The sequence below is a fragment of the Zophobas morio genome, unplaced genomic scaffold (assembly GCF_036711695.1).
Source record: "Zophobas morio isolate AGI-343-1 ecotype UQ-CSIRO unplaced genomic scaffold, CSIRO_AGI_Zmor_V1 ptg000009l, whole genome shotgun sequence".
In the NCBI taxonomy this organism is placed as follows: Eukaryota; Metazoa; Arthropoda; class Insecta; order Coleoptera; family Tenebrionidae; genus Zophobas; species Zophobas morio.
In genome coordinates this window covers 10,781,207-10,801,551 of record NW_026972114.1, presented here as the reverse complement: position 1 = coordinate 10,801,551, position 20,345 = coordinate 10,781,207, and the positions used below count along the sequence as shown (strand labels likewise).

The 20,345-nt window shown below is 37.1% G+C and overlaps 1 protein-coding gene across 7 annotated transcripts in view; it reads left to right on the top strand.

Moving 5' to 3' along the window:
- LOC135125903 (complexin) overlaps positions 1-20,345 on the top strand; it is a 256,204-nt gene that overhangs the window by 204,787 nt on the left and 31,072 nt on the right. Inside the window, exon 1 of one of the 7 annotated variants that reach the window (XM_064051660.1) lies at positions 16,300-16,363. The exons of the other annotated variants lie outside the window; for them this stretch is intronic. Within the exon in view, the coding sequence (XP_063907730.1) occupies positions 16,351-16,363 (13 nt within the window). The 5' untranslated portion in view covers positions 16,300-16,350. Of the gene's footprint in view, positions 1-16,299; positions 16,364-20,345 lie in introns of those variants that run through there. 7 annotated transcript variants of the gene reach the window in all.

Genomic DNA, 20,345 nt, shown 5'->3' with positions numbered 1-20,345 from the left:
ACGTATTTATGTTTCATCCAACATTTTTTCACGTACTCGACGCAATTATGATCATCAGACCGACTGCGCCAATTATCTCGGTTGGCGCAGTCGGTTGGATCGTCACACTTTTGTGCTTCTGTTAAGAGAGAACGGAGTCCATAAATCTTATTCTTTTATTTTTGAGAGTTACGATGGTGTAATTTAAATATATGGATCATTTCCGGTTTTTTTGTAACCGCCACATGTATCTTCAAACTTTGCGGTACACTTCAGACATTATCAACTTCCTGCCCTTACGAAACATGACGTCAAAGGAAACCAGATACAATAAAGTCACCATAAGGCCGTGATATTTCTCACGTCCCTGAAATTTATTTGTGTCTAAACGTCGCGAAAGTTGGTTTTAAGTCTGAAATAAAACAAACGATGGTTCCTCGAGCACGTAGTTTTGGGAGTCCCCGGCGAACCCCCGAAATTTAAATACGGACGTAAAACGAATAATTTACGATTTCTCAAGTTTTCTCAAGTTTTTAAAACGGGAAGAGATCCATCGGGGAAAGATGACGTGCAAAAACTGTGCAACCTTCGTAATAATCTCGAGCAAATTTAGTCTAGCAGAAGGCACGTGATGTTCATGCGTTATTTCAACGACAATAAAACAGCAGGGGTGGCGTAAATAACTTAAGTCATAAATCGGCCCTTATCATGTGTAAACACCCTTGCACGTCAATTTTTCGCTTCGACGCTTCGAAAACACCGATATTTGAAGGGTGCTGATTAACGATGATTGTTTTGTTGAATATTTTGCGCAGCAGTGTTGGTGATCCGTGAAAAAACCCGCTGATAATTAAAAGATATTCTGGCATATTGTTCCCGCGTGGGCACGTCGGGGTTGGTTGCATTTTTCGCCTTGTTTCATTGTAATCTGTTGAAATATGTGCTTTCAATTCTTCGAGCTAGATTAAAACTCGTACAAGCACATTTATTAAACCTATTCCACATGTCGCCGTGTCCAAATACAATTTTTCATAGCGAATTAATGCTTTCGCCCCTTTGCGAGCAGCGTTATAACAGAAACCCTGATCCTGCGATAATCTGTTTATCAACGGTTGGCACGCGTTAATGCATTTTTCATGCCACACTGCATTTATTGACAATCGGGATTGCCTTTTCTGTAATAACGGACCGGGTTTGTCAGCGTCAAGACGGTAATAATCTCGGATATACTGTCTGTGTGTTATAGAGACGTTGATCTGGGTTTTGTTGCTCGAACTCGAAAATGCATTAAATTTAGTTGAGAAGACGGCGGCTGCGGTTGCAAGTGTGCAGCCGCTTTGGTTGCGGTTTAATGCGATGGCGAAGCAACTGCAAATTTAATTATATCACTGCGCTGAAAGAATTGCGCCAATTTAGTTCCGACAATTAAAATAAACAAACGCAAATAGAAAACTTAAAAATGAACATGGCGTGTTCAGTTTCGGTAGGATTATATTAATAATTAATGTACATACACTGTCTATGTACTTAAAAGTGCTACTATAAAACATGTGCTACGTCACAGCAATGTATACAGAAATGCGTAAAGAACTTTTCTTCTACAGGAACATAATATGAAAAGATAACAAATGACAAGCCGTTCGTCACAATGAGAAGGGCATATTTGATACTGTGCATTTCCGGGAAAAGTTTTAAAACCATCGAGATTTTGAATGTTGTTTAGATTGGTTTAAAACAGATGCGACAGTTACGTGAGCAAGGTTTTATAATCGCAAAGTCAAACAATTCTCTTTAGACAAACTTTCGCCGAACGAGTAAAAAGAAAAATCGAACTTTAGAATTACTTAATTCTTACGTTTAAAAGAAACAATTTATAACGCTAAAAGCAGTTGTGAGACCCATTTTGTAAGTTCTGTTTGTCTTTCGTAACAAGGTACTGCGGCATTAAATAAATGGTCATGTTCAGATAAGACGAAATGTTTGGTTTAATGATTCAGATTCCGCTTTTGTAATTCTTAAATGAAGCAAACATTTAACTGGAGAATTTCATTTTTGTGCGTTTCAAAAAATGTTTGAATTATCAGTGTGTCTGTGTTTGCCACTGCATTGTTGTTGGGTATGGTCTGTTGAATGTATGGTCTATACGTAATTGCAGTTTCGCGTAACCAAACATCTATTATACAGGAAACATAACGTTAATGTACTAGTGAGTACGATATATGCATATTATATTCTACCTAACTTTACAAATCAGCAATAGGTTTAGCTACTGCTTACATTAATTGTCTGTAACCACCACGGCGCTACTCCGATTATACTGTATAAAATGTGGCCTATTTTAATTTTTTCTCAAATATTTTCATTAAATTTGCATATTCTCGTAAAACCCTACAAAAAATTTGAATAATAAATTGGTTCAGCTGATTAATGTTTAACAAGCTTGATCATCTATTTATGGTTTTACCTTATCGAAGCATCCGTTATTCAAAGCGTATTAAATATATTTACCTGCTACAGTGAGATAAGTTTCAGTTATACCGCCCATTTGTAATGAGCTACATTTCAGCGCTAGTGCGGTAATTTTACACTACCATTCTCTTTTTTAATAGAAATAAATATCTTTTGTGCTTGTTGAAAATAATTTTTAAATAAATTTTAAACTCGAAGCAAACGTGCTGAATGTTGCATGTGGAGTAACGTATTATTTCATATTCGTGTGGGAAGCAGACTTCACACTTATACCGGGTGTCTGGAAAATGGCGGATTAACTCTCCGCTACGCTCTTAACAATCAACTGGTTAGTCTGAGAAAAATAGTAAAAAAAATCCTCCTCACATTTTGGTGGAGTTATAATGATTTTAAAATTAGTTCTTTTGCTACGTTTAACAACTAAATTGCTCATTCATTATCACAATAACTAAATAGTAATAAAACTTTTAGTTAATATTTCTCGCGTCCATGACCAAGTTTAATTACCATTTCAGTCAGATTGCACAAAGATATGGCTATGTTGTTTTTGTAATAATTTGATAAAATTCCATTTGACAACAATGTTTGCCTGATTTAAAACGAAGGTGGATTTCAGTCACCATGGTTACTGAAAAACCAGAAAGTAAGCTGGACGTATTCACGCATTAGGGGTGTGCAATGTTGCCAATTTTACTTGCATAAAATTACGTTTTTTTCGTAATGTACATCATAAAGAATTTTTTTATTATTTTTTTGGGACTCCCGAAACCCCCGTGTATACCGTACTGAAGAGTTAATCCGCCATTTTCCAGACAGGCGGTATAATGCTTTTATTCCACTTGTAACAAATAATGATTTTATAATACTACACGCTTAGTGTGTCCACAAAATAAGAAATAAGTTTTCTACAAAAAATTTGACATCAAATAACTTAATAAAAACCGTCAAATATCTCTTCACACAGTTGACATTTTTGGAAAAATTTTAATTCTGGAAACCGAAATTGTCAGAAATGTGATCTCATGGTTGTTTTTTTTTAATGGGAAAGATATTTTATAAAAGGATAGAGAAATATAAATATTTTTATTCCTTGTGGCACTTTCCTCTACAAGTCGTTATATAATTTGGTATCTTACCATCTTCTGAAAAATTTCGTCAAGTGTTTTTAGAAATAAACTAAAAACATTGATCAGTGTTTTGGAAGGCGTAAACAGGAACATTTTAATTCGTTTTATACATCTTCGCCATAATTATGAAGTACAACAAAAATTTCGCAATAATCGTTTGGGAACTTCCTAAACTATTTATCTATGTAATAATGGCATCAATAAACAACAGAGTACAGTAAATAGATCGCCATGCAGGAGCGGGAAACTTACATATTCGTATTCTATGGATAGTGCGGCAGATAAATAAGACAACAATAGTAGAATGATAGTGAGATAAAGCTGTTTACTGGTCTTTCTATTACGTAATATGTAGTTTTCTAGACTAGTAGTTAAACCCCAGACAGAAATGGCAAAGTTGTCTAATAATTGCAAGAGTCGTCGAATCAATAACGCTTCGTCTACTCTTCCATGTTTAACTTCTAAATTTCTCTGTTGTGACGAGTATAATAGGTATCTTGTTACAATTCTATGCCCCGTTCTAGTAAGTCAGCTTCCGTTCCTTTATAGTGATTTTTCTTTTGGCCCGTAGCTCTCTGCGAGTAAGTATTTAGCGAGTTCTTAACCGTGTTCGACAAATTTCATTTACGTAGTTCGCCGAGTTGAACTTACAAGTGTTCCGGTAAGGCCTTTTACAGTCTTCTTACGAATCCAATTATACGCATCTCCTTCCAGCCGCTTACGTTGAAAATTCTATGAGAAGCTTTTAATGTAATAAGGCTAAAAACGAGACGCGTTAAGAAAATATCGCCTTAAAACATGAATTCTCCGTTACCAGCTTTATTAATGCTTACGATTTTAACATCGTTAACCCGACGACAGTAATCCTCCACGTGTGGCGACGGCGCCATCATCACCAGTGGGATTAGCACCCGAACCGGAATCACTTGATTACCCAAAAATTTTCCCACCGGCGAAATGAAGCCGTTAATTCCGATCAAAAGGGATCACGTTTAATATCGCGGCGGCCCAGATGACGTCTATTTTATTACGAAACCGCCATCGATTAGGCTCGGCGGCGGCCAGCGTATGGCGAAATTCGGCGGTTCGACGGGATCCAGCGGCTCGATATCGGCGGCGACGTTTTTGGCAGGATGCCAGGGCGAAGAGGAAGAGTTTTCCAGGCGAGGCGGCGGTCGTACACGGGGCTAAGCATGGCGCAGCGATCTCTTGACCCACTTATTCGCTCGAAATGATTTATTTTCGTTGGAGGATTTTCGAAAGTTCAACTTTGTCGGTGACACTTTCGAACCGAAACAACCGGATGTGTTTTACAAGAAGAAATCTATTGTTCTCTGGCGTGTTATAGGCTCGATTCGTGTCACCGTGACCCTCCGGAGGGAGCGAAGGGTGATAGTTGTTAAGGGGACGTTTTACCTCTTGAGAAAAGGGTATTACTAACCCTCACGAACTTTCCGATCGGGCAAATGAGTGTGTATTCCTAAGATGAGTGGGAAACAGTGCTTAGGAATGAGTGTATAGTTGCTCCACGAAACTCACCGAGTACTTGCAAGCACAAGAAGTCCCCAATGTCATCACCAAAGGTTTAGGTCGTTTCTGTTTGAAAAAAAGCTCGAAATAGTTTTTAAAAGTTCTGATTTTTCACAGAATTAGAAATGTCGAAAGTATGTAGGTGGTGTCAAACTAATGAAAGGCCAGTTACGTTTTCTTAAATAACGAATATTGGAAAGCTCAGTTTCGCACACGTGGCCTTATTTAATCATTTAGAAACAATGAGATCAAAAATTCACCGCCTTCCAACTTCCAAGACCTAATTAAACATGCTTTCGAATTATAATGAAGTTGAAAAGGAACACAGTAGAAGTAAATACAGAGGGCATTGCTCTAGTTTCACTCAGTTAGAAAAATTGAGAAACATGCGAACAACTGTTCATCGAATTTGAATGAGTTTATCTTTCGCTGTTGTACAAGTCTGACTCGTTGGAATCAACGTGTAATTTGAATGAACTATGAATCGCTAAATTAAATGAATACGAAATTTCATTTTCTCTGGGGTAGCTCTATATTGTTTTAATATCAGATTTAGGCAATTTCAAAATTTAGAATTAAAATTGAAAAATAGTCCACATTGTTTTATTTGCACGCTTCATCTTTCAAGTTATCCTCGAAATCTGAACAAATCATTTATCCCTTGCTCTCTAGAGCGGATTTAAATAATTGAGTTAAAAGGTAGACGGTTTATTTTAAATTGAACTTGAAGTTTTTGTCAACGATTTCTTTAAACACCAAAGACAACGTCGCGACTAGATTTTCTGCATATTTCGCAAAATACTTGACATCTATTTGAATAAGATTAAGTTGGAAAAAATAATTTATAAATAAAGAACAGAAAAGAATATCTTAAATAACCTTCGGTTTAAGTGGGGCACAAGTAATAATAGTTTTTTATATTTGAGATTGTTTATAATTTGCAACAGTAATATTAATATTTACGTAAAAACTATTAGTAATTAAAATACTGCACCTGAATGTAACATCGAACTTAAAAATATGATCAATAGCAATACATATCTATCGCTCCCATAGTTATAGGTTGCTCAGTGGCAGCTTTTCCGGCAGTTTAAAAATTCATTAATATTCAGTATTCTACCAGTAGAGTGTGGAACGTCATAAATAACATAGGACAATTATTAAGGTCCACTATAACAAATCTTTAAAACGAATATGTCTAGACATTAATTAATAAATAGTTTATAATGTTATCACAGCTTTCCGAAGCACGTTTCTTCAAACAACAGCCCGAAGCTTCAGTCTGGACTATTACGAAATTACGTGCTTTCGAATACTGGTAAAATTATTTCGTATAATTATTGTTACCCTTGGGATATTAACTACTCACAATACACCCCTGTCTTCCAAAAACCAATAGAGTACTCTCACTTAATAAAACCACTATAGGTACAAAACGTGTAACCAGTAATGCTAAATTTCATTAATTACTTCATATTTTTAACGCTTGCTTCCTAAAAACAAATCGCTAACCTTATTTTTTATTAATTCTTAACGGTTCAATTTTTTATTAAATTTTTGGTGTGTCGCCTCTACTCTCTCTCTCTCTCTAAGTATTAGTAGGAAGGAAACAATGGAGCTCAAAATTAGATGATACTAGCATTCAATCACATACATATTTAGAATCTAGATAACATTTATGTTAAACACATATCAACTAGTTATTTTATCATGCAATCACCCTGACAACATATGACATTAAAATTCATAGAGAAGCCTACTCCGATTCAGTTCTTTTCAATTTGGCGCTATTAACATTCACGTATTAACCCAATCTTCCATGCCAGTAACTGATGACCTTTTCTGGTCTACATAATGTATCAGTATGCCTATCTCCGGTTTCGATTCGGAATTATAATACAAAAGGCTTTGGAAAGCAGTGACCGGTATAAGCTGCGGTATCAAGTAATTTATAAACGAAGCTTTGCAAAAGTATTAATCCGTAACATCTACCACAAACATCGACAACCGTAATAAAATGCACCATACATTCAGTATTTTCGTGTGCAATATTATAATGACAAAAAAATATTTTCTTTATAATTTTGTATTTGACAGTTGTTGCAGCATGTGATATAAGCAAAAATTGTACGAAAAATCAGTTATTATATCTTAAAGATGATCTGTTGAATGTTTTCTTGTTACATAGCATTTAAGCCGTTAAAATACAGGATGGAAACTTAGTGCAGTGCTTTAGTAGGATATGTTTCATAAAGTAGGTAAATTTTGCAAACGTTTTCCAAAAGAAACTTCTAATTTTTTTCACTTCTTAAATTAAAAATTGGTTTTAAAAGAATTAGTGACTATTTCCAACCGGTCATCTTGAAGATTTGGAGACAATTATTTAAAGATAGGATTCCTTTTGCATTATTTTGCTTGTAGAAAGTGCAGGTTATTTTTTTTAATGGCGGTACCACTTTCAATTCTCCTTTGAAAGACAGAGGTGGTTTAAAGGCAATCGTGATAGATGTTACGATCCAAACAGCAAACTAACGTTTCTTTAGGAAAAGGTGTAAAAATAACGAAAATTAGTGTGTAACCTGAAACGCTCGGTTTCTGTGCCCATTCCTCGATCTATTCCAATGATTCATTTGGCGCTTTTATTGACGTTTTATAGGCACTAAGGTGAATTTTCGTAGGCCCTCCTTCATCCGCAACCATCTCTCCTCATTTCGGAATTAGTGTTGTCGTAAGGCAAGCACTACGTGTTTCGTTTCTTAAACGTCAAACTTCTATTGGATAACAACGGTCAAGTTAGCTCAGACCTCTCGATAATCGAATCTGAGTTCTGGTTTCCCTTCTTTTTTTTTTTCCTTTTTACAACGGTCGCTTTCTGTACCAGACAGCGTTATCCTCAGCGTAGATGTTAATTAATCATACGATGATGAGCGTTCGGTGTAGGTATGAGCCAGTACGGGACCCATCTGATCCAATTATAGTTGAAAACGTTGTTAAACTATGTTCAGACGCGGCGAGCGTTAAGGACACGGGTCGGATGGATAACTAAATCGTTTAATTTACATAACCCCTGTGTGTCAAGATTATAAAGGATTCAGTTTTAACGAGTGCCGCACGTCGCGATTAAAAAAAGTAAAGTAACCTGCGCATATATTTCATTAATTTCAATTGGTTATTAAGGTTTTTTGGCAATCAATTTTGACCCTTCGCGAAATTGCTGAACTAACGTTTTTGCCAGCGTTCAGTTAATTTAAACTGGAGATTTAAATCAGTTGGCGTATACTCGAATAAATCACACACATCAGATACGATATCAGGTAATGCTTCTATTACAATATTTCACACGTTCGACGTACATATCGTGGGTGTTTAAATTAAAAGCGGAGCGTTTCCTATACGGTGTATTATTCACCAGATAAGGCCCGAATAAGAAGAATAAAAATCGGAAAAGAGAACGTAAAGCCTGATACATTTTCATGATTTCTCTGCTCGGCGCGAGAACGTCCGAATACAATTCAACAATCTATCTATAAATCCATCAAGTGGCCGCGAACCATTAAACGTTTACATATACATAATTCAACGAACGCTTCGTTGACTTGCAGATTTCTGACGATATAAACGCACTGCTATCACGATTGACAAGTTTTAAATTTGGGCCGAGGGGTGCAGCCGGGAGCACTACAAATGAGAAGGGTGTGTGTGTAGAGGTTTTAAATATTTAACGAGAACGTTTTTATGCCAGTGACAAATGGAAGCAGATAACGGAGCCGCGGGCGAAACAATGATGAATTAAGATGAAACGAGGGCGATAAGCTAGGCTCTGCCACACGTGATTAATGAAGAACGAGAGTTTGAGTGACCGCCGCGATTACAATTTTAAAAAAGGGGCGCTTCTTGGGAATTCGCGCGGTTCGCTTCGTTCGCTCAGCGAGTTTTTGTCCAAATTTTATCTCACCCACTTCGTAAATGACAATTTTTACGTCAATTCAGGGGGCTGAGGGTTGCGATTGCGCGCACATACAAACACTTCACTTACGCCGTAAGGGCAACAATATAACAGCTGCTTTATAAAGACCACTTACTTGACTCGGTTGCAGTTGAATATTGAACGCTATTATATCACTAGCAGTGTAATGAAAAATCCCCTTAATAATAAATAGCTTAAATAATAATAATTGTACTATTAATGCTTTTTTTTTTTCAAAAATGGACACGTTTTGTTTATAACAAATTTGAAAGGTTGGCATAACAGTGCAAATTTTTTTTGATTCTGGATTTTCAGTAAAAAAAAAATGTAGAATTTGTTGCAGTTTTAGGCAGTTGTAGATAAAACCTTGTATCTCATATGGGAGCTAGAGCATTCGTAAGACTTTAACAATAATACTTCTATCCCTCTAATGGGATAAATATCAGAAATGACTAAGTCTGTTGGCTATCCTGGATTTTTAGTAGAAATTGGTATCATATTTTCTATCATTTCCGGTTAACAGATTATTGATATTTTTAATATGTAAAATGTATCCAAAACATAACCTAACTTTATCGCATGTCACGATTGACATATCTGTCACACAATTACTTCTGTTATGCCTACGTAAACTCAAGAAAACACATTTTTGTTTAAAAAGTACTGTCAACAGACTCAGCCATTTCTGATCACACGGTACTACTAATATTACACTTTTTGGGTTTAAACACAAAAAGAGAAATCTATTTTGTTCCCATTCAGAATGAGAGTACAATTGTCAATTTCAGGACACATTTTAGAAAGTCAAAAAAATAATAACACTACAACCAATGTAATGCTGTAGCAGATGTAGTGAGAAGTCGGTAGAGGAACAAAAATAAGGAAATATAAAAAAACACTGCAACATTTTTAGGTCTCGAAAACAATACAGACCTCGGTATTCACCTCTGCCCTTAAAAGTAATCTTCTCACCTTAAAAATTCGATTACGCATTCCAAATTTATTAAGAAAATATTCACATCAAAAGCATATTTGCTGAAGAAGTTTTCGTTGTTCCCTAATATTACTTGCTATTTTACGCTTTTAACATCTACCACAGAATACCGTAAGTCGGTTATGTAAAAAATAAATGTACGTATAAAAACATTAAATTATTTGAAGTCTCGGAAACTTGATAGGCCTTGGCATTTCGTCTCTGCCCCTAAAAATCTACTCGTCTTTAAAAATGCGATTGTTTTTAGTCAAATTTAACATTAAAAAAAATATTTTTTTTCTTTGAAATTATTTACAATTTTGCGCTTTTATTATCTTCAACACAAGTTTCTTTGTTTTTCTAAGGTAGCATTTTTTTTAGACAACTCTAGAGTATGTCACCCAATTACATGCAATGTTAAAAAACAATGCGAAATGCAAAGCTTCCTCTTTAAACCAAATTAAGAATAAGAGAAAAAATTAGCCAATGGGCGTTTAAAGTTGTCAAATATAAAAAGCATACAAAAAATGTGCCCTCGTTACAGCAACGACATTAGTATTATTAGAGCATTTTATGGTTTTTCAAAAATGTGTTTATTACACATCGACAATATCTAACTGATATACGAATATAAAATGCTGATAAAGCTGATTCAGAAATAGTAACAACATTGAGAAGTGAAAAATTTTGAGTTTTTTGAACAACGAATTCACTACTAAAGTATGGTGGCATACGTGGGACACCAAAAATTCTCACCATTCTAAATGTATCGAAGAAATCTTGCTGTATCTGCTCCGTTTTAATTATCCAAAGAGGGTGTATTTTTTATATTAATAATAGAAATGGACCCTTTAATTTGGGTATTATTCAGAATTTGTTTTATTTTATTTTAAAAAACTGTTGCGAGTTCCTGTTTTTCGTGGAATGCTCCAGTTATGGAAGTATGATTTTTTATAAAATTTAATTAGGATGTTTTGTAAAATTTTTAAATGACGTCATCAAGTTATTGACGGGGATCAAAAGAAAAATTTTGGTTAGTGTTTAATCATCCACCGTATATTAACATTTATCTTACATCCAATATTTTACAGCAATCAGTCCAATCGTTTCGGAGATTGTATGTTTAATAAAGTAGACAACAAACAAACTCCAGCGAATGCTCGAGATGTAAAAATTGTGCAGACATTGTTAAAATTTTTAGCAAGGTACGTCTCTTAACGATAATTCTGTGTTACGATAAGCATTTCCAAAAAATAAAACCCTCTGCGAAACATATCAAAGCATGTTCCTCATTAAATATGTATGAACTAAATAGATTTTATATAGGTATATTGTTAGTTTCTTACCATCAACATTTCAAAAATTTGTTATCTCAATCCCAGAAATAAGCTATAAACATTTTTTAGGACCGAACGTATATATGCTGATTTAAAGTGAGATTTAGGTCACACTTTGTTAGAAGCAGTACATAAAAGAATTTTGGCTATCGTATTTTATTTATTTATGGGCCAATTTCACGCACTAATTTCTACACACCAGTTACGTTTTAATGCTGCTACTGTTTTTTTTTTATTTTTACGTATTGTAGTAAAATGCATAAAATGAAGTGATTTGTTATTCGTTGTATTTGAAAAAGTGATTTAACTTCCTACTATGTACATGGTTCGTTTCAGTGCAACAAGAATATTTTTCTGACCAGTTCATTTTAACTCTAATGCAATTCGTGGTTAGTAATTCAGAACTTGCCTAATACTAGTAAGTCGTCGTTATGAACTTATTTTAACTGAGAACTTCCTTAATATCAGTAAGTCGTAGTTTATGAACTTATTTCTGTATTAGTAATTATTTATGTAGGCATAAAATCGATCTATGAAAAACCATTAAAGTAATTTGCTAGTGATATTTTTTCAATGTTCAATATTTTTTACATTTTCTTAGTAAATTATTTTTAAGTAGATATAAATGAATTCATATATTTTCTACTTGTCAGTGTCGTTTGTAACTAGGCAAAACTAGAATTTGTCCTTTATTTATAATGTTTTTTTATGTATGTATTTTATACTATTTTGCAGTAAAACAATCTCGTTTTGATGCTAGTGCCAGAATCGACTTATTTCTTAAATTCAGTTGGTAGTGGAAAAAGTACGACAAACGCTGAATTTATGAACTCTTAAAATTCTCGGGTGACGCCTCGGTCTGTCAACTTTGCTCCTCCTTACATTCTTTGCTACTCAGATAAATATCCATTTCTGCTAGACATAGTCATAAAAACAGAATTAGGTCATACTCTACGTCCTTTTTCAAATACAACAATCACCCGTCAGAAAATAATGTAAAATAATAAATCGATGTCACGAGCGCTAAATGTGCCAGTTAAAAGGACAGTTCTAATGATTTATTGCGACGATCAATTACGCTGTAGATTTGCTTCGTTTATATAAAATTATAAAGGCTGTTAAACCAATTTATGTTCCTATTAGAATAAAAAAAATTAAAATATGATCTAGTACACGAAGCTCCAGTTATCCTCTCCTCGGTACCTACTGTACCACGTTCGCAGGCGATTGATTCACTCGGTTCGTCTTGTTACGTTTCGCCTTGAATTACACACGGATGCCTAACTTCCAAGACACTCGAGTTGATTAATCCCGTATAGAGTCCTTCAGCGAGCTAATCTTCAATACATATTAGATTGTGCCGAAGTTCATTATAGTTCCGCATTTTGCACAAGCTGGCGATCCGCAAAAACGGCTTAACAATATGCCCGTACAACGTTGAACGTCGGCAGATTCAGTTAAGGGTCCACTAAGACAATGAACAGCTTTCCGTCGACGCGATACAATCTGTCATAAGGTCTTTCTAGTTGCCTGAGTCTGAGAAGCGATCCGTCTAATCTGATCCGGAAGAAAGGAAGTCAATTTACTCGGCTGAAGATATGACCGAATATGACAGATTATCGGCACTGCTTCAGTTATGGAAAAACGTGATTTTGAATCGAGTGCAGGTGTCAACCTGGGAAGTTCACAGGTACGGAGGCAATGTTGCCCATTCTACTTCGTGTGTTGACAAAGTTGTCCGCAAAATTAAATCGAAAACTTAAGTATAAGCAGTAATAGGAGAAAATATATCATCAACTTTTTTCCAAACAGACTGCTACAATAAGTGGTGTAAAGATTTTTTTCATTCGTAAACCACTTGGAAAGTAATACAAATGTTAAATGTTAAAATTAATTATTTCCTAAATTGACAGTCAAATCACTCAAAAATTAAAGTGGGACAGATGACCTGTAGCACCTGCATACAGTAAAATTCCTGTGCCGTGCTGTGTTACAATAAGTGCAGTTGAATAAGAACTCTACGCTGAAGTCCAATCTAATGGTAAAGAGATTTTTAAAAAGCCCATATAGAGATTTCTTAAGTATCCTAAAACATGTTTTGTATCGAGAAAATACACAAATGATAAAAAACTGGATAAACACCTCTGCACTCCATAGTCGAACCGAAACCTCATACATCAACGAATAAAACATACTATAAATGCCAGTGTTGTTTGCTAAATTCTAGGCAATTGTTTCTTAATTTCTATGTACTCTCTTTTATGGATATGCATTTTGGCTTACTTGTGTTACTTCCACATTCACTCTAGACGCACTAAAAACTTGAAAACGTAGTATGGGGATACCAAAATGCGAACATTCGTTGAAATATCCGCGTCAGAAACGTCCCCTTATTCTATTAGCGTCCTTATCATCGAAGCTAAAAATCGTCAGAAATTCAAATCGAGTGATTTTCAGTTGATAAAAAAGTGTGAAGAAGCGTGAACGCATAAATCGCCCCGGTTGGCCTTAGCACATAAAAATAATAAATCCTCGATTCGAATAAACGGGAGGATTCTAATCTAAGCACGCTCCATTGCTCCTAATCTTAAATCATTGCCGATGCATTATCTTAAAGAATGGTCGAGATGAGCGCACGACCACTTTACAACGCCACGTATTATTTGGCCGAGGAAAGAACGGCGACGACGATGCGCAAAATGTATTTTCGGTGTCGAGAGGATGCCTTATTCACGATGTAACGGCACTTAGATATATTTCCGCCGCAAATGGCCACCTTAATCTAGATGCAATCGGAATGAAAAGCCGTCCCGAAGAAAAGCTCGCTCCGACCTGAGAACTTTCCGCCGAAACCCTTACACACGAAAAAGAAGAAAACTGCATTATACGTAATTTCCTTCCTTATCCTTATCGGAACGTTCCGCCATGTTTTATTGAGCTACTGGAATTAATTAAGGAACGTTTTAAAACGCTACGGGGTGTCATAAGCGCGGTACCGAGTCGTAAGAACTAGTTTTATAGGACGGTGGCGGCGAGACCCGTTTAAGAATGACACGAACTGCAGCTAAAAATGTTAATAAGGAGGAGAATCGCGATCGAGGCCGGCGCTCCCATTCTCCCATTATCCAGATATGAAAAATCGCGAATATTGACCAAACTGCAACGGCGTGACGAATCGCGAATTTACACTCGTACAATAGAGGAACGATTCTTTTGCATTTTTATGGCGCCGAATCAATTTCGACCCCCACAATAGTTGGCGGTTTTTGCGGCGGCGTTTTTTAACAGCGTTAGGCAATAAATCAAAAAAAGGGCGGGAGGGAGCGTTTCGGCTTCCGCAGGTCACGTGACATGTGATGGTAGACGAAGGATAAAAAATTGGAAAATCCAAACACTAATCTAATCCACTTTTGACCCAAATGCAATTGCCATGTAAGCCGGGACCGCACCATTATCTATAACATTCTCGTACGCATCACGTTATAGAAATAAAAGGACGAGAAAAAAGGATCTCGTCACTTTGCGCCTGAATTATTATACCGAGTGTTGATTCCACGTTTAATTCGAGTATTTGTATACTTCTGGGACGGCTGGTAATGCCCATGAACAGTGATTTAGTCAGGAAAGCTCTTACGCCGAATGAAAACGTTTTGAAATTCAAATGGGTGCCATCGGATGCTCTAAGATGAATGGAGATTTTACTGCTTGTAACGAAGAGAAAAAAGACGATTGATTTACATGGTGGGTCAGTGGGATATTTTATCGTAAAACAAGCAACAAAGTGTCTACAATTTTCACTCGATGAAATATCGTGCGGCGACATGCGATTTACTTGTTTTCTTAATTTTACACTTGGCGTAATTTATTTTACAGTACCAAAGTATGACTAGGTAGGGTAATAAATTACCCTCCTGATACTTCTTAGACATGCGAGTGCTCGTTTTGTCGTTTCCTAATCTACATTTTCACTTTCCTCGATACTTTTTCTTGTTTCGATTGCGTCGAAGAAGTCATCTGAATTATGAATAAAGTCGGAATGGCTGTTTAATAAATAACCAAAGCACAATTTAGTTTTATTAATCGAAGCTGCCGGGATTCGAGTTCATCCTCGTTCGTTTAATAAAACTCTATCAAAAACAGATAAGATTTTTACTTCATTGTGTATTCCTCTCATTCCTCGTAATTTCGTTAATGACCGTTCAGTTTTGCAAAAACAAATTTAGCTTTTGCGGGGGTGTTAATCCCGCCCAAATTCCGCTTGAAATAGGATGCACGCGGGACATCACGTAATGCCCGCAGTTTTGAATAGCATAAAGATCGTGCGATAAATAAAGATTTTACGAGGGTTTAAGGGTTTTAAAAGGTCCGTCCTGCGTATAAATTACAAGAGATTAAAAATTAAACGCGCAGAGGACAACATCGGTCTTGACAAAAGTGTGTCTTCCCGGCGCCGTCCCGACCTAATCGTCGAGTATCAATTAGTAGCTTCATCTCTCCAACAATTGCGCCCGGAATCGTCCTTTCTTGTTAACAACTGGCAATTTCGCAAAGGACCGAAACACTGCGGTCTGTTTGATTTCGTTAATTTGTCTGTAGAGCCACTCAATTTTCGAGCCGATAGCGGACCAGAAGAAACTCCCGGTTACTATGATAATGAAGTCGAGCTTTGTGTCCCGAGTTATTAACTTATTCATAATCCCCCACGACACGCGAGCAAAAGTTGTAATAGTACCGATCCCCGCCTTCCCCCCCTTCGCGAAATAGTATAAAATAGAAATGCACCACTTAGCTGAGAAAGCTCCGCTAACCTAAAATATCTCCCTCTCCGTCTCCCACTCTTCGCCCGCCCCCCTCTCTCGCTTCGCTCCGGTATGGTTGGGGTGGGGAGAAGTGACGTAACACGCAGTGCGGAACAAAACACTAGCGTGCGGAGAACCAGTCCGACATCTAGTGTTCCACGGTCGAGATATGAACATTCTAGGTAAGCCGTGACTTGCCTCATCCTCGGTCCCTCGAGTGCTTGGTTGGGTCAATTGGTTGGTACGACTGAATTTTTTGATTAAGATCTTTTTAGTTGTGTTTTGCTTGATGTTTTTGTTGTTTTCTTTTTTGAACGGTGAGATTTGTGCATGGATGTGGAACTTTCTTTCTATCTCTCATTCTTTCGACTGTTGTTTACTCGACGAAGTTCTCGCGACGTTTTACTCTTTTATCTTAAATAAAATAAAATAAGAAATACTCCGTGAGCACTAAATTAGGGCGAAAAGATCAGCGATCCGAGACTCACTTTTGTCGCCGCTCGGACGACTTTATGATTTTAGAAAGACTAATTGGGGAAAGTTTTTAAAATTCTCCGACACGTTCTCCCGGCTGCAACTTCTTTCATTAATCAAACGACAGCGAGATTTTCCTGGAGGGCAAGTGGGTTTTTACGCGGTCGCCGCGTTCATGTCCCATCAATAATTTCGTTCGTTTGTGTACGGGAAAGCGCGCCATTTTTGTGCGCTTTGCATTATGCAAACTAGAGTTGGACACCATCCAAACGAGATACGTTCGTCCTCAAAGAGATCCGGTCAACAGATTTAAATTAGCTCCCGCAATAATTCGCGTATTAAAACTTAATGAAATTGTTCGCCTACAATTTTATTAGAGGGACTTATTGGATAACAACGAAATCTACTTATGTTATTGTGACAGTCGCGTCTTAACAAACGCTAATTGCGAAGAGGCGTCTTGTCTATTCAATTATTTCAAGATGAATGTCAAAAGTTGTCGTCGCGTTGTTGACACACGTTTTTTTTTTTTTTTTTCATTTTCCATCCGCATTTATAATTTAAGGTCGAGTCCTTTCGTAGCTTCCGCGATTAGCTCCAACAAAACCTCAAAACTGTCTCTTAGACAGAAGGGTGTAGGTTGCACGTGTTCGCCCCGAGCCAGTGATATAAATTAAACAGTGCTTTAATCTAAAGGAAGCAAGTATGAAAAGCACTAAATCACTCAAATTACTGACGCAAACTTTAACTGAAACACATTTCACAACCACACACGCATACCGCCACAAGTGCACTAATATTCGTTACTACAGAACGTACAAGGAGAAAGGAATCCAATTAATTCCGAGCGAACGAACTATTCGACCAACATCCGTCAATAACTACCACCAGTATTTCTCGGATAGAGGAACTGCGTAAATCCCGGTGCGGTCTGCAATAATTCTGCTTAGTTTCCATTGTTGCTTCTGGACTAATTAACAGTTTCGATTAAAACACAAGTATGGAGCAGTCTCGAATCAATTATTTTCGACTAAACAACCGTCCGTAATTAAATTTCCTCCAGTTTATGTCATCGTTCAAAATCTTGGCTCTCTCTTATATAATTGAAGTTGTTCGCATTGAAGTTTTCGAAGAGACGCGTTTGTCGGGATTAATTCACTTAGGAGTATCGTGAATAGGACACATATACACTCGCATGCCAAGACCTAATTTGATTGTGAGCGCAATTAATCTTACAGTCGGGAACGAGATTACTCGCCAATCTAATTGACGAGAGATGATATACTGGCTAAAAAGTTCGCAATAATTGCATTTGCAGTCTCGGCGGGTGCACCGGAAGGAGCTCAAAAGATTACCGGAACTTGAAAACAAATAAACAGAAAACTTCTATTACTATGGTATTATGCGCCCGGCGCATCCACCATTTCGTCGTCTAAACGAAAAACTCCATTTACCAAGCAACTCCCACGCGCGTCAAAATTGAGAAACACCGGTTTCTTTAGTTCGTAATGTTCAACAAAACATTCCATTTATCGACTCGACCCTCCAAAACATAATCTACGACGTGTATCTCGCAAAGGATTTTTTTTCCTCGACGAGAATTTATGAGGATACCCAACACGAACGAGTTATGTCATTCCGTGGAATTTTGGATTGTCTACCCTTCTTATCGACGTTTCTGACAGTGGGTCGGGTTATGCTTCGGCCTTGGTACAAAGTCGCTGCTCGGGTTATCGTTACGAAATCTCTTCGATTTTCCGGTGAGTTTTGCGTTTAATCAAAGTGTCTCGTTGTGACGAGAGAAGAATCGGCCACGAACATGTTAGTTCGGAAATCCCTCGTAAGTTTCGAGTTTGTGTGCCGTCGAATCTGCCACTGTTTACCATAGGATCGATGAAGTTCGCGAACGCGGAAACCGATAGTTGGGGCAATTATCGAGGATTATGGGCGGGTTCGTCGTCTGCCGGCGTATTGCAGTCTACGCAGACACAATATAGGCATTTCAAAACGTGACATAACCGCATGATGGACGTCCGATCTGTTGTCGTTGTAATCCTCGGTAGCATTCCGGATTAAAAACCAATCAAGACCGGCCATAAAGCCGGTATTGAGTCAAGATATAAAAAGTGCACTTCGGCCCGGTATTAAGTGCGGCCGTAATTCGCTTAACGATCGAACAGAGTAAATGGTAACCATTTAACAATGTAGCTGTAGGGGCCGTAAACTTCTGATACGTCCGCTTTAAGTGCGCCGACATAATTTCGCTAAGTGGGCCTCGCAAATATAAAATAAACAATTTTATTTCGGCCTTTGTTCGACGTCAAACGCTTAATTAGTCCCCGATCGCAAACCGAGACGCTTCCAATATAAATCCAAGAAACGCCTCCGTTGTAGTAATTATTTTGCGGAACTCGCGGCCCACCCCACCCTCTCTCTATTTACGACCTGCTACATGCCTGCATGACAATGCTAAACTTTCCCAATGGGTTGCCCCCGATTCCACATAATCCACGAATTCGGTTGTCGTACGCTATCGATTTTCCCCAAAACAATAAGCTCCACCTGTCATCGAGAGAGACCGCTTGATTGACGCGATCCGATGGCATGTGTTTTTGAGTGTTTTCATTATGCGAGATTTCACCCACTTCATCGTCATCATTATTTTTCGACCAACCGGATTCCGCGATAAGTTACGAACGCCACCGCTCCTTTTAATTCATATATATAGGGCTTAATGTACCAGAACAACAAAAGCGGCCAATCCGAGCCAGGCGAAGCCGACGAAAAAATTACGGCAACAGCGCGAAAACGTATAATTGGTTGCCAAACTTGCCCCGGAACAATGTTGGTTTTTTATTGCCGCCAGACGGAACGGCGAAAAATCGCCTATTTAAGGCTCGTAAAAATTTCCAAAGTTGGAAGTTATGGGAGCGTCCTTGCGGGTTATTACATGCAAATGTGGAATTTTCGAGCGGCGGTCGGGGGTATTCATTGGCGAAAATTGCATCGGGGGAGATTTATGAGTTCTTTTCTTTGAAGGACTGGCAAAAACGGCGGTTTGAGGCGTTCACTAATAGTACATTCATTTTTTTTTCTTTTAGTTTGGTAGAGAGGTCGGTCATGAGTTTAAAACTGAGTTTTCAGAACTCAGAGGTGTTGTTATTTGACCACCAGTTTAAAAATGAGGGTACAATTATTTTTTAAATTTATTTTGTGACCGTGAGTATGACAAAGTTTGTGGAAATAACACAATTATCAACAATTTTTATTCATAACTTTTCGGCGTAGTATAATAATAAAAAAGTTATGAGAGGAAACATTGAAAAACTAGTAAATATAGTGAACTTTAAGGCGAGATAACTTTTGATAATAGTTATTTACATTATAAATGCGGTAGGTTACATTTTACAACGCGAAGATTTAATATTGAAACACGAGGCGAAGCCGAGTTTTAATAAATCTGAGCGTTGTAAAATGCTTACCGCATGTATAATGTATGCAACTTTTTGGCCGATGACTTAGTGGTGCTTGTTTTCGTCAATTTTTACATTTTTTTAAAACGTCAGATAAAATTAAAATGGTGACAGATAGTTCGATATGACTGCTGCTCATGTCACCACATGGCGCTCTCCAAACTCAATTAAAAAATCAATTGATTTTATTTTAAAACATTTAACAGATGCATTTATG